The sequence below is a fragment of the Pelodiscus sinensis genome, chromosome 11, assembly GCF_052426305.1.
Source record: "Pelodiscus sinensis isolate ZL-2025 chromosome 11, ASM5242630v1, whole genome shotgun sequence".
NCBI classification, from domain to species: Eukaryota; Metazoa; Chordata; order Testudines; family Trionychidae; genus Pelodiscus; species Pelodiscus sinensis.
Genome location: NC_143062.1, coordinates 36,211,447 through 36,228,797, shown reverse-complemented (window position 1 = coordinate 36,228,797; position 17,351 = coordinate 36,211,447). Strand labels below are relative to the sequence as shown.

The following is a 17,351-nucleotide window of genomic DNA, read 5'->3' as shown; positions in this document are numbered from 1 at the left end:
CCAGCAGATGCCAATTGTCTCTGACAGAAGCCCCAACCCCACAAGCCCAGGCCCAAGACGTTCCATTCCTGCCAGTCTGGTAGGTAGAGAATGGGAGGGACCACTCCATGAACCTCATTTTAACAGGAGAAAAGCCACATGCAGCTCAGCCACCCCTGCTCTAGTTCAATTCATCTTCCATCAACCGTCCCTAAGGCAACATGGGGTCCATGGATTCATCTCACCTGGATGCCAGCCCTGAAGCGCCTTTTCTTAAATTGGAAAGTATTGAAATCATGGTGCTAAAGTCTTAGACACACACTTTGGGCTGGATTCATAAGGCAGCTTAGCTGTAGTGATGCAGAGCAATACCATGCCTGTTAGGTACCCAGAAAAACCATTGGGCTCCCCAATGCCTGAATTGGGCACATTGGCTCCCTATACAATGAATGGGGAAGTCAGGCACCTCAGAAGAGGGTTCACAGAAGCCTCATGCTAGGCAATCACCCACCTTAGCTAGACAACAGGAGACAGATGTATCCAAGCCCCATCTCCACCCATTTAAGTGTTCAGGACCTAACTTTGGACTGCAGGGAGACACCTCTCTGCCAGCAATTCTCAGCTGCAAATCTCTCTTGCTGTTAGGTTCCTGCATTGTTTTTGCAAAGGGAGGTGGAAGAGGGAGGGGGGAAAAGGAGACACAGAGCAAGAGGTGCCCTTAGAAGAACTGCAGCCCTATGCCAGACATCTGGGTCCCTTGGTCCGAGAGCCATGCAAGGACTGCTGGAAAGAAAGGCAGTTGTAAGTCAACTGCTCAGCCCGACCCAGTAAGATTCTTCAGAGATTACCTGCCACATCATGAGCATGGGCAGGGGGAGGCGAACCGCCCTCCTAAGCTTCAGTGCAGTGGGACAACCCCCATTCAAGTCTCCTGTCTAAGACGACTCACTTCACAGGTCAGTAAGTGTAGCAACCACTGAGTGCTCAAACCCACACTGCTGGAAGCAACTTTTATTGAGGCTGCATTGTGGTCACCATGGGTAGGTCAACTTGAATGGTTACTACTAGCTCTCATCAAGTCCTTTCCAAGATGAGTCAATATTAGGTTACCAGATGATTTCAAAAAAATACCAGACATACTTGATCTCAGATGGGGGTGGGGACTGGCCGGGAGGGGAGCGGGGCTGGCTGGGAGGAGGTCAGGGGGAGCGGGGCTGACCAGGAGAGATGGTGGGGGGGAGGGATGGCCAGCAGGAAGCAAGGCTGGCTGGAAGGAGATGGGGGGGGGGGGGAAACGGGGCTGGTGGGGGGGGGGGAAACGGACAGCAGGGAGCAGAGTGGGGGGAAGAGAACCAGCTGGCTGGGAGAAGGTTGGGGGGAGCGGGGCTGGCTGGGGGGAAGCCAGCCAGCAGGGAGCTGGGCTGTCCGGAAGGGGTTTGGGGGGGGGGGGGAAGAGAGTAGGGCTGGCTGAGAGGAAACCAGCTGGCAGGGAGCAGGGCTGGCCGGCAGGGAGTCAGGGGGAGAGGGGCTGGCTGAGCAGAAACCAGCTGGCAGGGAGCAGTGCTAGCCGGGAGGGAGTCGGGGGGGAACCGACCGGGGGCGAACCGACTGGGGCTGGCCTGGGTGCACACAGATCCCGGGGCGCTGCCCGTCCCACGCACAGGCGAGTCCGACCTGGGGATTCCATCCCGCCCCGGCCCAGCCCCCACCCCACCTCTCTACTGTGTAGTTGCGTACTGCCTGGCTGGTAGACACGCTCACGCAGTGTAAATGTGTCTACCAGCCAGATAGTATGCAACTACGTACTGATACTCATGAGGATAATAAAACTTAATTTGAAAATACCAGACATTTATATGTCCGGTATTTTCTCAATTAATTTCCTAGACAGAAAACTCAAGTACTGGACTGTATGGTTCAAAACCTGATGCTTGGCAACCCTAGTCAATATACTGCAGTGACAAGGATCGGCATCAGATCTGATACCCCTTTTCAGAGGGAGAGATTAAAGATACACTGCCCTGGAACGTACCCAGCATGGAGTTCTCTTACCCAGATGGTGTATTCCAACTGAGCACAGAGATCCTATCCCATCTCTTTCACATACATACATGCCCCCCGCCCCTCCATTTCCTTTAGGACTGGAGGATTTTAATAGGTTATAGTTGTACAACTGGCCATTATATTTCAAGCAGGACCTCCTCAAATCCAAAAGGAAGTTGTTAGATAAATGCACCTTCTCTGTTCACCTGAGCCAGACCTCTCCCCAGCTAGCCCTTGCCTTATTCTAAACACACTGAAAATTGCGCGGACATGACCTATTTCTTTTTAACACACCATCTCCATAGCAACTGTCTTATGTTAAGTTGAAACAGATGTAACTGACTGCATGGAGACACGTTACAATGTAAATAGTGTGAAACCGAATATTGCTTCAAGGTTCAAGACAAAGAAAGAGGGACCTTTTCTAGCCACCCTGCTGCAGATACCAAGGTTGTCACAATAGCTGCCTGAAATAGTCATTCCACAGATGTGACTTATTCTTGCTTCGTGTTTGCAAAATATTCTGCAAAAAAGACAAACAAAACCTCTCTAATTACGGTAATGAATTATATTTCATTTTCTTTCTTAAAGCAAACTCTCCCAAATTGGAAATTAAATAAATTCAAATCAGTGCATCAGAAAGGTTACGTCAGTAACGACTCTTACCCACCCCAAGCAGATAGCTCTCTTATAGAGTGTTGCTGGCTCTCGTTATTCTACCACAACTCACAATATTTATTGTTTTCCTCCAAACCTCGGCTCCTGAAACCCTCTGATGTCATAAACACACCTTCTGAGTTTACTGGAGGCATTTGGAATGTACTGCGAATACGTTGTTAATGAGCAAGCGAAGAGCAACTCCAGAAAGACGTATGGGTTTCTATTTTTTCAGTCGCTCAGTCACAATCTCATGCAATTCAGATACAATGTATGTTCATGGACTCAAGTACTCAAACTGATCCTGCAACCTATTAGCATCACAATCATACCATTTCTACAGAAGAAAGAACTGGTGGCATTTTTATCTTGTATCAGTAGACAGCTCTAAATGTGCCAATATTCTGCAAATAGTTTACTATTTCTAAAGGTATCCTAGAAGTGTCAATGCAACGGACAATGTCCAGAGCAGGGGTTCTCAAACTTTGTGATACTGCAACCTCTCTCTGAGCTGCTTGTGACCCACAGTTTGAGAAACACAGTCCTAGAGGATATATCATTTAAGTAATCCATGGTTTAAGTGACCTCATCTAGAAAATATGTTAAAACTCACCTTTCCCCTCCCAGTCACAGTCCCTCAGAACACATTTGTTTTGCTTTCACCTCCCTCTGGGGCAGAATCCAGATATTCTCCCTCTTAAGCTATAGCCGCTTGCAACCAACTCTGACTGCTCAGCAGCCTGATTAAGTTTGATTGGCCTGCAATACTCCCTGTGACCAGGGATTCCAGAACAGTCTTTTCAAAATAAAGGATTGTTTAATCTCAATAGTAGGAACACAGCCTAACAAGAGAAAAGGGCTTAACACAATCATCAATCTACACATAACAAAAGTCCTGGCAGGCTTAGCTTTTCTCAGCTGCCTTGCCCCACCATCCTTCTTCTGGGTCTGCCATTCAGTCGGATTCTCCACAGACCCCCATCTCTCCCTGAACTTCACGAGCCCTCAATTCATCACACCTGAAGTTCGCAAATTCCAGCCTCTTCTTTCAGACCCTGAGTAGGGATTCAGCATGGTGATGCTAACATTTCAAGGAGACTGACACCTGTATTGTCTTCAAAGCATCCCTTATAACCATAGCGCAAACACAATCATAAAATATCTGCAGCTTCCACACCCTTCACAATGACCTCTGTGACACCACCTAAGAAGTTTGTGTGAAGACTGCTGCTTATTATGCACATAAGGGTTTAGTTATTAGCTTGTATTCCCCATTTGTCTCATCCTACATTAGACTGTAATTCTTCAGGGAAGGGAACAGGGATTTTTGTTATGTTTACACAGTTTCTAACATAATAGGACCTTGAACAACAAGAGGGGTCTATACATTCAAGTTAAAATAATACTGATCAGGTTTGTATTCCAAATGTGTGTGTGTGTGGGGGGGAAATAAATTAGATGGTCTAAAATTTGATTCTCTCACAGCAGTTTTCGCCATAACTCCACCCCATTATGTTATTCATGGTGACAGAAGTACTCCAGTTTATACCCGTCAGTCCACTGACATTACCAGATCTAATATTAATGCCTTCTAGAAGAAATGGAAAGCATACAAATCCATATATTTCCAATCTGATAGCTTTCTTGTTCTGAAACAAATTCACAAATTTTCTTCTGACTGAAAAGCAAAAGTTAAATGTGTCAGTTTATCTTCCCCAGGCCTGGAATGACAAGCTCTCACTTCCTTCCAGTGAATACATTTAGGAACCCTTTGATTTACATTGTACTGAGAGAGGAGTACAAAGTGTCATCCTATTTACTTTCTTCACAGCAGCTGCACATTGAGCTGAAAGCTTGTGCATGTTCTTTTAACAGCTTTCCAATCTCTTTTTGCAAAGTATGCTTCAGTACCTTGCCACCGAGACAATACTGGTGCTTCCTTGTTTTAATGCATGTTTGTTAAAAACAACCCAGAAGTGGTGTCCAATATACAAAGGGCAGTACTACACTGGGAAAAGCTGATGCTGACACAATTTGAGTTATGACGTAGCTTAGATCTACTTACCACGCGGGCAGCACTGCACTGGGTCAATAGGAGAAAATCTCCTGTTGACACCCCTGACACTTTCTAGTGCAGCACCAGAGTTGACGGGAGAGTCATCAGCAGTCAATTTAGCATGTCTTCACTAGACCAGCTAAATGGACCTCCCCCAATGAATCAATCACCACAGCACTGACCCATCCCACAGGGGAGACAAGTACATCCCCCCCAAGATGTTCTTCCAATCAACTTCTTTCATGAACACCCTCAACTACTGTAGTACAGTAAACTTCTGATAATCCGGCACCTTTAGAACCCAGGGAGTGCCGGATTATCAGATATGCCAGACTATCAGAAGGGGGGCTATGAGGGGTCTGGAGTGGGGTGGGAGGGGATGCCACCCCAGACCCCTCATAGCCCCCCCTTACAATAGTCCGGCTCTGCCCCAGGCGTCCCTGACTCAGCCGCTGCTGGTCAGTTTCAGCAGCAGCTGAATCGGGGATGCCTGCAATAGAGCAGCTGGGGTGCTGCCAGGTTAGTCCCGCAATGCCGAGGGGTGGTGCTACGGCACCAACCCAGCAGCACTCCAGCTGCTCTTGAGGACACCTGGGACAGAGCAGCTGGGGGTGCTGCCGGGTTGGTCTCATAGCGCTGCCCCTCGGGGCTGCGGGACCAACCCGGCAGCACTCCAGCTGCTCTGCCCCAGGCGTCCCCAAGAGCAGCTGGGGTGCTGCCGGGTTGGTCCCGCAGCCCCAAGGGGCAGCGCTATGAGACAAACCCGGCAACACCCCAGCTGCTCTGCTCCCGGCTTCCCCGATTCAGCTGCTGGTCAGTTTCAGCAGCAGCTGAATGGGGGAAGCCTGTCCGGCTGCCCCAGCACTTCCGGGTTCCTGATGGTGCCGGACTAATGGAGTTTTACTGTACTAAGCTCTTACTCTGCCACTCTCTCTCAGTTAGGAGTTATAAGATCTCCTATAATTCAAGACCCCAAATAACCATAATTATGACCTGCAACACTCCTTGTTTTTTGGACCTGCTTCTTTATTACATAAATAAGTTATGCAAAGACCACTTAGAGGACTTAAGTCAGGGTTTCACTCTTGACCCCCAGGAAATCCAAACCCAACATTTGGACTACAGGCAGTCCCCGGGTTACATCAATCCAACTTACGTCGGATCCCTAGTTACAAAAGGGGAGGCGCAGCTAGTGCGAGGTGCTTCCCCCACTGTTGCCGCCTCTGGTGGTGCGGGGGGCGCTTCCCCCCAGCAGACCAGGGAGACACGGAGCTAGCGCCACCCCCCACCCCCCAGCAGACCAGGGAGACGCGGAGCTAGCGCCACCCCCCACCCCCCAGCAGACCAGGGAGACACAGAGCTAGCGCCACCCCCCACCCCCCAGCAGACCAGGGAGACGCGGAGCGGCTTTTCTCGCCGCGGAGTACAAGGGTCTGCTGGGGGGGGGAACAAGACACCAGCCAAAAGGGGGCACCCCAGAGCGGAAAATTAATTTCCTAGGGAACAGCAGGAGCAGCAGGCAGTGAGACCCATTGTGTTACAGTCCCCACCTTGGAAGCAACAGCTCTTTCCCTCTTCAGCACTGGAGCTGCAAGTATCTTGTTAGCGTCACGTGAAATTAACAAGTCCCTTCCAGCCTGGCAGAGGTGAAGCTAAAAAATTACCCAGTGGTGTGGGTGGGCAAGAATGGGGAGGAGCAGGACAGAAGGGAAGAGGGGATAAGCCCCAACCCCACACCCTGGCTGGAGCGGAGCAGGGTAAGCCCCGAGAGGATGGGTCTGGTTGCAAAGTGGGTCAGTGGACAATGAGGACCCACCTGTGGCTAAACTCCTGTTCCCAACACAGAATTTTTCTTTAAAATTAATCCTGTGGATAAATTCTCACACACACTTCACAGGAAGGGATTTCCATTTTCTGCTCAGAAGAATACAGCAACAGCTTTGATTGTATCAAAATTTCACTGTGCTCTCCAATGACCATTGATTACACTTAATACCCATTTCACTGAACCATCTGAAGCAAATTCTATTTGGAACAGTAATATGCATTGAATAAACTTTTTAGAGTTATAAAAAACAAAGATTCTGACTATTAAATGAATAACTGGGATCTTTCAGGTACCCCAAAAGGAAGATTTGGATATAGCATGAAACACTGAAACTTATGATCAATTTTTAATTATAATATCAACCAAAAAAACCTTCATATCAAAACAGTATGTGTTTTTCTTAGAATAAGGGTACATCTAGACTACATGCCTCTGGCGACAGAGGCATGTAGATTAGGCTACCAGACATAGCAAAATGAAGTGGCGATTTAAATAATCGCCGCTTCATTTAAATTTACATGGCTGCCGCGCTGAGCCGACAAACAGCTGATCAGCTGTCTGTCGGCTCAGCACGATAGTCTGGACGCACAAGTGTCGACATCAAAGGTATTGGTCGACCACCCAAGTAAACCTCATCCCAGGAGGCTTACCTGGGTGGTCGACAAATACCTTTGATGTCGCCACCCGCACGTCCAGACTATCGCGCTGAGCCAACAAAAAGCTGATCAGCTGTTTGTCGGCTCAGCGCAGCAGCCATGTAAATTAAATGAAGCGGCGATTATTTAAATCGCCACTTCATTTTAGTATGTCTGGTAGCCTAATCTACATGCCTCTGGCGACAGAGGCATGTAGTCTAGACGTACCCTAAGGAAGTTGTATGAGAAACAGGGTCTTTTCCACCTAACTCCAACTCCCCGTCCCCCCACAAAATATGTACCAGTTCCGACTTACATACAAATTTAACTTAAGAACAAACCTACGGTCCCTATCTTGTACGTAACCCGGGGACTGCCTGTACTAAGTTATCCCACCTTCTGATTTGGTTCACTAGCTTTTGCCAAGTCATCTTAGCCATTTCTGAACTCCAAGTATTTTTTCGAGCACTGCCTTTTTAAAATATGAGCTATCCTTTAGCACAGTGGTTCCCAATCTTTTTGATAATGGGGACCAGTAAACCCATTCACAAGCTTTTGGAAGACCAGTAACATTTATTTGCGTATTCATTAAGCAAATGATAAATATGCAAATAAATTGTTTCTGGTCCTCCCAAAGCCTCCAGTGTCAACAGGGAGCAGGCCCGGTTGACTGCCCTGAGTGGTTTCCCCGACCCCACTTCACCCCCTGTTTGGGACCGGTAAGGTCAGAAGGTCCATCTCAGGCCTGCTGAGTGACTCAGCTCACATGGGCCCTGGAGATCAGGTGAGTAGCCCTGTGTCCTCTCCCCCAGTTGCACCTGTGTTCGTGGGTGAAACCGCGGGCCACAGCCTGCCTTGCGGCATGTCACTGGCCCTACCTGTCCGGCAGGTTGTTTCAGCCCCCCGCCCCTCCTGCCCCAATCCCGGCAGCTTTATCAGCCGGCTCTGCCTCCTCCACTTGTGTCCGGTGCCGGGTGTTCTGCGTCGGTGCGCATGGCGCCCAGCCTTCTCCCTGGGTCCTAGCGCCTGCCAGATCTAGCCCCGCTACCCAGGAGCATGCCTGGCAGAGACACTGCGGTGGTGGGCTCTCCCCCAAGAATTGTGCGTGAAAATTTTTCTGAGGACCGCTATTTTTTTTTTCCTAAGGACTGGTACTGGACCGCGGACCACACTTTGGGAAACGCTGCTTTAGCACAAGGCCACTTGCTCCAAATTATGAGGATTATCTGCTTTCTTCCCAAGTCCTTATCTTTTGGATTCCTTGATCCTAAATTAGGCAAATAACCTCTCCATGTTAGACAGTCAAACAGCATTGAGTTTGACATTTAACTTGAGTCTCATTTAAGTCTTTAATGCAATACCAATACTGCCACAAGAACTTATCTTCCTGAACATTTTTCTCACTAAATGCACCTCCCACTTTCGCTGCCACAGGGTTTGTAAGACCACAGAAATCTGAACTCATACAAACAAAAACTAGACTCTGCTTTAGTGGATCAGGTCAGAGTCCATTTAGATCTAGTATTGTGCTGCTAATAATGACCAGTGCTCTATGTTCATTCCAAGCTTCCGTTTCAGTTTGATGGCAAGGGCTCTCTGTAGCACAGGGGAGGGTGGGGGGCAAACTACAGCCCACTGTCTATATCTGACCCATCAGACCACCCCCTGATCTCCTGGTAGGCAGTAGGAATGTAAAATTAGTTTACCAGTTAAACATGGGGGCTGCTCCAGCCTGGCCACCCCCATTTAAACCGAACATTTAACCGGTTAGCTAATTAAATGCGATTTTACATCCCTAGTCATTATCATACTAACAGCAAGTCACTGTCATTACTACTATATTCTCCATTGTGATCAGGATTTCTTGATTTCCATGCAAATAGAAATCACTTGTTTAAATCTAGATTCCATTCTATGAAACTGATTTGAAAGCTGGGGAGAAGAAGAGATCAAAAGTTGCTTTTCTTCCCCCCCTCCCCTCCAGATCGCACATATTTTAGGGCATACTTTTGTCTAAATTATCAACAGCAGGCTTAAAAAAATGCCAAACCACAAGGAAGACCAGTCACTGCTCTCCTGGGCAGTTTGCCAATGTAATCAGTGTAATATCTTTTTCCATGCCTAACCCAAGGATGTTCCACATGCCAGTGACTTAGAAGACATCCTAATAATAAATACTGAATAACAAAAGGACAATCCTCTAAAAGTTACTCTAACCAAATACGGAAAATCTGTGTCGAGAAGCGGCAGAGAAGACCAGTTTGGGCTCCATGCCAGCTCTTTCCCTTTAGCATGATAGCCAATACTCCACAGTTTGAGACAACATTAAAGCAAGTGGCTTCCCCATATACAGTATTGGTTTATAAAAAAATCCAAGGCAAGGCTAGAAAGAACACCCACTTGAAAATACTATAGTATGGGGTTTGCTTGTTTGTTTTTTAAACTACAAGCTGTTCTGCAGCTTTCTGCAACACAGCACTAGGCAACCAGTGTGAATTTCACTCAGATCTGGAACTTCCTTGCCAACTTTTACATTTCCAGGCACATAAATAATCCCAACTGGGACCCAGTTACAACATTTCTTCCACCTTCAGCATCTGCATACACATAATTACTTACGTACTGGAAGCTTTAGGTATTTTGTCTTTTTTTAAACTTCATTAAAATGTAATATGATGGCACGGAAGATGCCTCACAGCTCTACCCCAATCATATTTCTTTCCTTGTATGAGTTAACAAAAAGCATACGCTACCCTTTACTGTCACGAACGAGGAAACAAAAGGCTGTTATGCCATTTGCAACCCATCAGATTCACACGTGCCAGGAGATGGAGTTTGCAAACGATGGCAGAAAAAGCCTCATAAGCTCTCCCTTCCCCCTTCTGTTTACAAGTCTTGTTTCTTTGCGCGGTAATTAAAAGTCCGCAGTTCTTAATTTTTCCTAGTGTTACCATTTCTGTAGCGCTATGTAGAGGCACACTATGCACTTTGTTAGATGAATCACTGCTGCAAACGTTAAGCAATTAGGTGTTAAAATGTATCAACTTCATGTCTTCAACAGTCTGCCAAAGAAAGACCTAAAACCCTCACAAGTGGTACCCTACGCAAATGTTTAAGAGAAACAATGCTCTGCCTAGGCCTGCCGACAGTAGGGGTCGGGCAAAAGGGGCAGCTGCCCAGTGATACATAGGGACCCAGTGCTCCTGGCTGCCGCTGCTGGCAACCAGACCCCGAGCCCTTTATATTGCTGATGGAACACCACATGGCATGCTGCAAAGCCCTGAGTGGCAGTAGCACACTCCAGATGGGGAGAGGGCATGGGCACACGATGCAAGTAGCCCCGCTCCTTCCACCAAAGCCCCTGCCCCTCCCAGGAGTGTGGGGACGCCCTCCCTGACCTTGCTCAAAGGTCCAGCTAGTCTTTTGGCTCGCCTGACTTTGTTTCTCTTAGCGCTAAGCTAGGAGAGAAACTACTCCACTTTAAGCAAAAAAGAAAGGTTGTACAAGTGGGCAAACTGAGGCCCCCAAAAAGTGAAATGATTTATTCACAGCAGAATTAGGAACAGACAACCAAGAGCTCCCATTGACATTCCCGATGACTACCACATATGCCTCTACTTCATCTAGAAAGAGGCTTGTTATCATAGGAAGACCTACTTCACATATGTGGATTAATTTTTAACCATTTACTTCAATCAAAGTTTAGACTTCTCTCCAATCTATTTTATTCTTGGTAAATTGGGCTCAAGCCAAGCACAGCGTGAGCAGCTACTGTAATATATTAGGTTTGCAATCTCTTTGGGGCAGGAACCCCCTTTTTTGTTACTTGTACCATGTCTAGCGCAATGGCGCTCTGTGCCATGACTGGGATTGTAGATACGACCACAATAGAAACAAATCGCAATGCTCTAATCTTGACATTAGTCACTATTTAGTCCAGACCTAGGCTCGTCTTGATCGGAGTGCAGGGGAAGCTAGGGATGTCAAATTGCGAGTAATGGCCTGATCAAATAGTCAATGCATTTTGCATCAACTATTTGATTAGTCTATAGGGCACCTTCACCTTGGAAGTGTAGCAACAGCTACACTATTGCTACACTTCAAAGGCAAAAGCACCACGTGGAGCCCAGGGTCATTGGGGGACTCCCTGCTGATGCCAGGCTCCATGCAGCACTGCCACTTTGAAAAACTGTGAGGAGCCCAGCGTCAGGCTCTTTGCGACATTTCAAAGCGGTAGTGTCCCACGGAGCCCGGGATTAGCTGGGGACTCCTAGGCTCCATGCGGTACTGTTGCTTTAAAACCCTGTGGGAAGCTTGGGGACACCCCAGCTGGCCCCAGGCTGCATGCGGCATTTCAAAGCGGCAGTGGTGCGTGGAGCCTGGGGTCTGGCCAAGATTCCACGTGGCGCTGCCACTTTGAAGTACCCCCTCCTCTTTCCCCCCACCATTGCTGCCTCTTTCTGATAGAGGTAGTAAGGGGCAGGGGAGAAGCGACTAGTCCTTCACATCCTTATGGAAAGCTTGAATTGGAAATCAAACCACATGCATTTTTTAAGGAGTCACTTATTCTCAATTTGAAGCCTAGGTCACTGGCGGTGTAAGAGCAGCACATTAACCCTCCACTACCTAACCCTCAAAGCCTATTATTCTACTTTTTGTCTGACTGAAATCCAAATCCTCACTGCAGAGCCCAATATTCCTATAAATGGATTAGGGTACACAGCACAGCTTAATGCTATTGCCTCAAGTATTAAAGCATCCCTCTTTGTGGTTACTAATCTGACTCTCTACCAGTTATAAAAGCCCATTACTCACAGCCTGCTGGATGTCTGTCTTCACTTGTTCGCTCAACATACCCTCAAACACAAACGAGTCTCCAAATTTCTCTGCCTAGAAGGGGGGAAAAAAAACAGAATTCAAGCTGATTGTGAGAGTACATTGTAAGTGTTTTACTCCTATAACGCCATCTTAAGAAAGCAGCAAGTGAGGCCATTAAGGAGATAATAGATTTAATTTAATCCCAATAGGAATTCTAAGTTTGTTTTAAAGCAAACAATATACCGATCAGAAGTACAGAGGATGAAAGGCCAAATTACCCAGGGATACCATTGTTCTTTAACAGTCATTGAGAAAAAGCGCAGATTGACTCAAGTTATGGAATAGATGGTATCCGTAAGAATGTCTGCAAACATTTCTACATCTATTGATTGGAAATGTTTTTAACTGTCCTGAATTGCTTTTAAAAAGCAATACGCAATATTAATAGAGGGAATCTATTTCATTAAATTGCCTTTACTTTTAGTATGACTTCCAAAGTAAGTGGCATGGGTTTATTCATTCTCATCGCTCACTGGCTCCACATCTTAATATATGGTTACAAAAGTCACAGAGAACTATTACATTTAACCATTTATCTTAACATTCTAAAAAACCACTCTCACTTTCCGGAGGAAAAAACAAGAGGCATTAGCCCATTTCACTGACTCACAACAGGAGAAGAAGTATTTCAGCACAGCAGAAAGTATTTTAATACCTAGGTTGGGACACAGCAGAACAGGTTACTGGTAGCCAGTGAATGTTTCTACTTCATTGCTTGAGTCCATCAAAGCAGGACCCCCAGATGTATCCATTATAATCAAGTTGTGAAACTATTTCCATTGTAACCTTGTTTTCACATATTAACAACTTTCAGAAAGAGGCAATTTTAGGATTGAAGATTCCTGAACATTCATCACTCTAAATCTAGACTGTGTAGAATTCGGACAAAATCCCTTCAGTCATTTGACTGTAGCAATAGGGAAGGGGAAAAATATCCCTCTTCCTGCCTCAATCCCTTTCCCATCCATTTTTTTTGGTTGGACAGAACTAGAACAAGAATGCCTGATCTTGACAGAGCTCTTCACTAAGGACTAGTTTCTTCGTTTGTTGAAAAAAAGTTAGCTTTGATTTAACTGGATTTATGAGCACCTGAAGACTGCATCTTGTACATAAACAGAAAATCACTAGTGGAGCCCAAGTAACCTTTGGCTGGAAAACAAACAACTAATTGAGTATTCTGTTTGCCTGAGAAATCAGTGATGCAGACAAGCACTCAGGTGCTTCTCAAGAGCCTGTGGGTTCAGTGCTGTTTACTCTAGCTCTAAGTATATTTTTCCAAATCCAGCATACAAAGTGGCCTCATGCCAGGGCGAAGAACCGAACATCACACACAGCCAGAAACAGGATTTCATCCCACAAGATAATATAGTAGGTATAGGAGTGTATTAAGTCACATTCCTGAAGTTGTTTGCAATGAAGATCCCGGGTCGAAACTTAAGTGGATTAAGTGACTCTCTCAATTACAGCACCAACAAATACAAACTGGTTCCTCTGATACAAGAGCAGTCCTCTGCCTGAACTTTACAGAAGAGGAAGGGTAGAAGGATTCTTGCCATCCAAACCTGAGCCAGTTTGCCAATAATATTATGATTCCAAGAGCAGACCTCGTCTCAGGCCTGAATCATTACTAGTAACTTGAAGTTGGCTAGATGGCTTAAATGTACTACAGAAACCACATCAGGCATATTACCACAGCTTCTGAACAGGAAAAATCTGGGTCTCCAGAGTGGGCTACACTCCTTTATTGGGAGACTGATCTAAGATGACAAAGCCTTAGGATATACTTTCTTAGCCTATATTTACTTACAACATGCACAGAGCTACAACTTCTTCTTTAGAATAAAAATTTACAGTTACAAAAACTTGTAATGCCCAGATTGCTAGAAAGCAGCTGTGTTTGGCCAGCCTGCAGTATCTTTGACAGTCTCACCATTGGGAGGACTGTATCTTAAACACATCAAAGTGTTTTTTAAAAAGCATGCAATTAGCCATTTCAATCAGGGCCTCTATATACCATGGACAGGTCCTGATGTAGCTACTCTGGTCCAAACTTATGCCGATGACCAACACCAGTACAAAGCAGGGTTAGTAGCAGCATGTCTTGCTAGGCTAACCCGTACCAGCACAGAACATAATACAGGAGGTTGCCTTGCTACATTAGCCTAACTATAGCAATACACACTACTATGAAAAGGTAGCTAGTTATCACCCTGAGTCTTCACTGCTTTGCTAAACTAAAGAAAACCTGTCTGAATTCAGAGGCTTACAGCCAGGGCAATGTGCAGGGTTTGGCTCCTGGCCCCCCAGAAGGAGCAGAGCCTCATGCAGAAGGGGCAGCCCCTCATCAACACCGCTTTGGGTTTCAGCCACCACTGCTGCCGCAGTAGCAACAGCGGCCCAGAGCCCCAAGTCTTTTTAAACAGGAGCAGCCCAGGGCAACTGCTCACTTGGCCCCCCACATGCTGGCAGCCCTGCCAGAAATACAGCACCCCATATACTTCAGAAGTATTAGACCAATTATGAAAACTGAGCCACATGAAGCATGAGCTTGTGCCAAGGTCTTCAGCACATGCTGTCTGCGGTCCATTCCATTTTAAGATTATTTTCTCAGTGAAACTAACTAAATACTGTAGAAGAGGCATTTGCAGGGGTCGAGGGACCCTTTTGTGGTCCCCTTCCCATCAAGAGGCGGCTAAAAGCAACAGGTGTTTCACTGCTGATTGCTTGCCAGCAATCTGGGTATAATATATTTGTTTCCAGGGCCTGTAAGCCTTCAAGCAGAATTTATGTGACCTCCTTTGGGGAAAGATTTAAGCCTAAATTTCCTAGGAGAGTTCTCTGAGTTCTACAGCTATTGTAGAAGGTACAATAGTTTTCCTCTTACCTCTGTAACATAGCCAGTGGCATTTACAAATTTTTCGAACTCCACATTGCTGACCTCGTACCGATCCATATAGAACTGGTTAACATGGACTTTTCTAGCAGGCCATTCCCCATCTTGCTTTATTTCAGGTTCATCAGTACCCATTGTGAATATTCCTTTTGGAATAAGGGCCATCTGCAATAGAAACAAACAGGACAGAAAACAACTGTGTTCATTTTTAAGTTACAGTTTATCCTTGTTTTTCCATCAGGCTGGAGGAATGAGAGTCAACATCAACTTGAACAATGCTATCTTCACGGCTATTATACATTAACTAACAATTATAATATCTGGAAGATTCTAGGTTTCAAAGTGAAGTAAATTGAGATGGTTTCAAGATGAAAAATGCAGTTCTCAATCCACCCCTCAAAGTACCTAGGGAATTCAGACCACTGCTTAGGTCCAGACCTATCTGCAAATGGAGAGATGGATGCCATCTGTCACGGTGTCTCCTTTTCGCACATGAAGCAATCAATGCAAATTACATCTTGTTCATTGCACACACACAAAAAAATCATGACTTTTCCATCTGGTACAGAAAGGAAACTTGACATGTAGACAGACAGCATGGAGATAATGAAGCTGCAAAGTGTTCTTTTGAGAACAAACCACAGCATACCTGTTTGCATTTGGGATTTTATTTATGAACTGATATACAATATTCCATCACTCCCTCAGGTAGCATCAGCACCCGCATCTCAACAGTGCATCAAAAGGTATATGGCAAGTTAACATTTCACACTGTACAAGACTGGTCTGGTGTTGTAGCGTCAGGCTCAGGAAGTAAAGACATAATGGCATGAAGGAATGCAACAACTCTGTGACCAGTTATAAAGACTTCTTATGGCTTCAGTCTGTTTTTAGGGAAGACGCACCCAGACTTCCTACAGCTGTGTATCCATGCAAAGAGTCCATTGCCAATCTCCTGGCAGGCTCCAGTCCGTCTGTCAAATTAACAAGAGACCCTTCAAGCAGCATGCAGCCCTCAGCCAATGAAAAGCAGGCTGCTCCCAGAATTTCCTCAACCAGATTCTGGAAGGCTCTTAGCTGGGATCCCCCTGAAGCTAAAACAAGAATCCTCTTCCCTTCCCTCTAAGAGCCACCTTTCCTGTTTGAATACCTGCTTGTTGAGTTTGGGGCTGGGAGAAGGGAAGACCTCTTTTGTTCCAACTGGCAAATGACACTGCTAGGTCAATAACACCCCCTGAAGCCAAGTAACACTCTGATTTGCTCTAGCAGGGGATACATGCTCCTCATCATACAAGCCTTAAGACGTCATTAAGGGGTGAGACTGGAGACCTGATTTTCATCATGATTTCAAGACATCCACCACTCTGGTCATCTGAAGAAGTGGGCTGTGCCCATGAAAGCCCATGATACCATCTACATGTTTTGTTAGCCTATAAAGTGCCAGGGCTGGCCTTACCATGAGGCGAACTGCAGCGGCCACCTCAGGTGCCAGACCTGGGGGAGGGAAGGGAGGCGCCACTAGGACCCAGAATGTAGAAAATTGTGCCTGCTGCTGGGGCATATGTATTATCTCTGCTCTAGATGAACAGACATGGTGGAGTGCTGTGCTGGAGAAAGGAGGGCACAAGAGACATAACAGGCAGGCAGGAGAAAAGGTGAGAGGGAATAACAGAAAGCAGCAGGAGCTGTAGAGAGAGAGGAGGAGGAGGAGCCTCTCTAGCACTCCCAGGAGCCTGGACTGATTAACACCAGCTTCTCAGGGAGCTTCCTGAACCCACTTGAGGAGAACAGGCAGTCAACTCAAGTAGTAGGAGCCAGTTAGGCCCTTAAGATGTTGATATTTTCCCTCACTCAGGCCCTGCTACCAGCCTGCTTATTTACCCCCTTCAGCTGAGTGTTGAGAGCCACTATAGCTGGCACAGAATAGAAGTCATGAGTGAAAGCAGAAAACGCCCCTCTGGGGCAGCATTCAGAAAAAAGCAAGCAAGCAAAAAGAAGCTTTTCTATCTAAGCAGGAAGGAGCTCTCCTGAGATACATAAACACAAATGTTCATGATGAGCCTTCAGGCCCCAGTGAGGATGTGAGAGGTGAGGAGATGCCTGATCTTCTAGTTAGTCAGAGTACAGGTGACCTGGCAGCTACTGCGGCATCCATTTGAGATGAAGATACAGATGTCACCATGCACATTCCTGAAGAAAAGTGTAGGTCAGAGAAGAGTGTGGTGAAGGCGCAAGAAACAGCTGCTGCTGAGTTTAGTTCCTTAAATCTAGATGATCCAGGACTGTGGACCCACTTGAGCAGTAGTCTGAGGGACTTCCTTGTACTGCATGGGCCATGGCAAGTGAAAAACTTCATGTTCCCCAAAGACAATGAAAATAGAA

At 46.3% G+C, this 17,351-nt stretch overlaps 1 protein-coding gene across 1 annotated transcript in view; it reads right to left on the bottom strand.

Annotated features, from left to right (window-relative positions):
- Nucleotides 1-17,351, bottom strand: part of SUMF1 (sulfatase modifying factor 1) — an 82,960-nt gene that overhangs the window by 50,519 nt on the left and 15,090 nt on the right. Inside the window, exons 2-3 of the mRNA XM_006132799.3 lie at nucleotides 14,961-15,134; nucleotides 12,014-12,088 (exon numbers count right to left, since the gene is read on the bottom strand). Of these exons, the coding sequence (XP_006132861.2) occupies nucleotides 12,014-12,088; nucleotides 14,961-15,134 (249 nt within the window). The remainder of the gene's footprint in view (nucleotides 1-12,013; nucleotides 12,089-14,960; nucleotides 15,135-17,351) is intronic.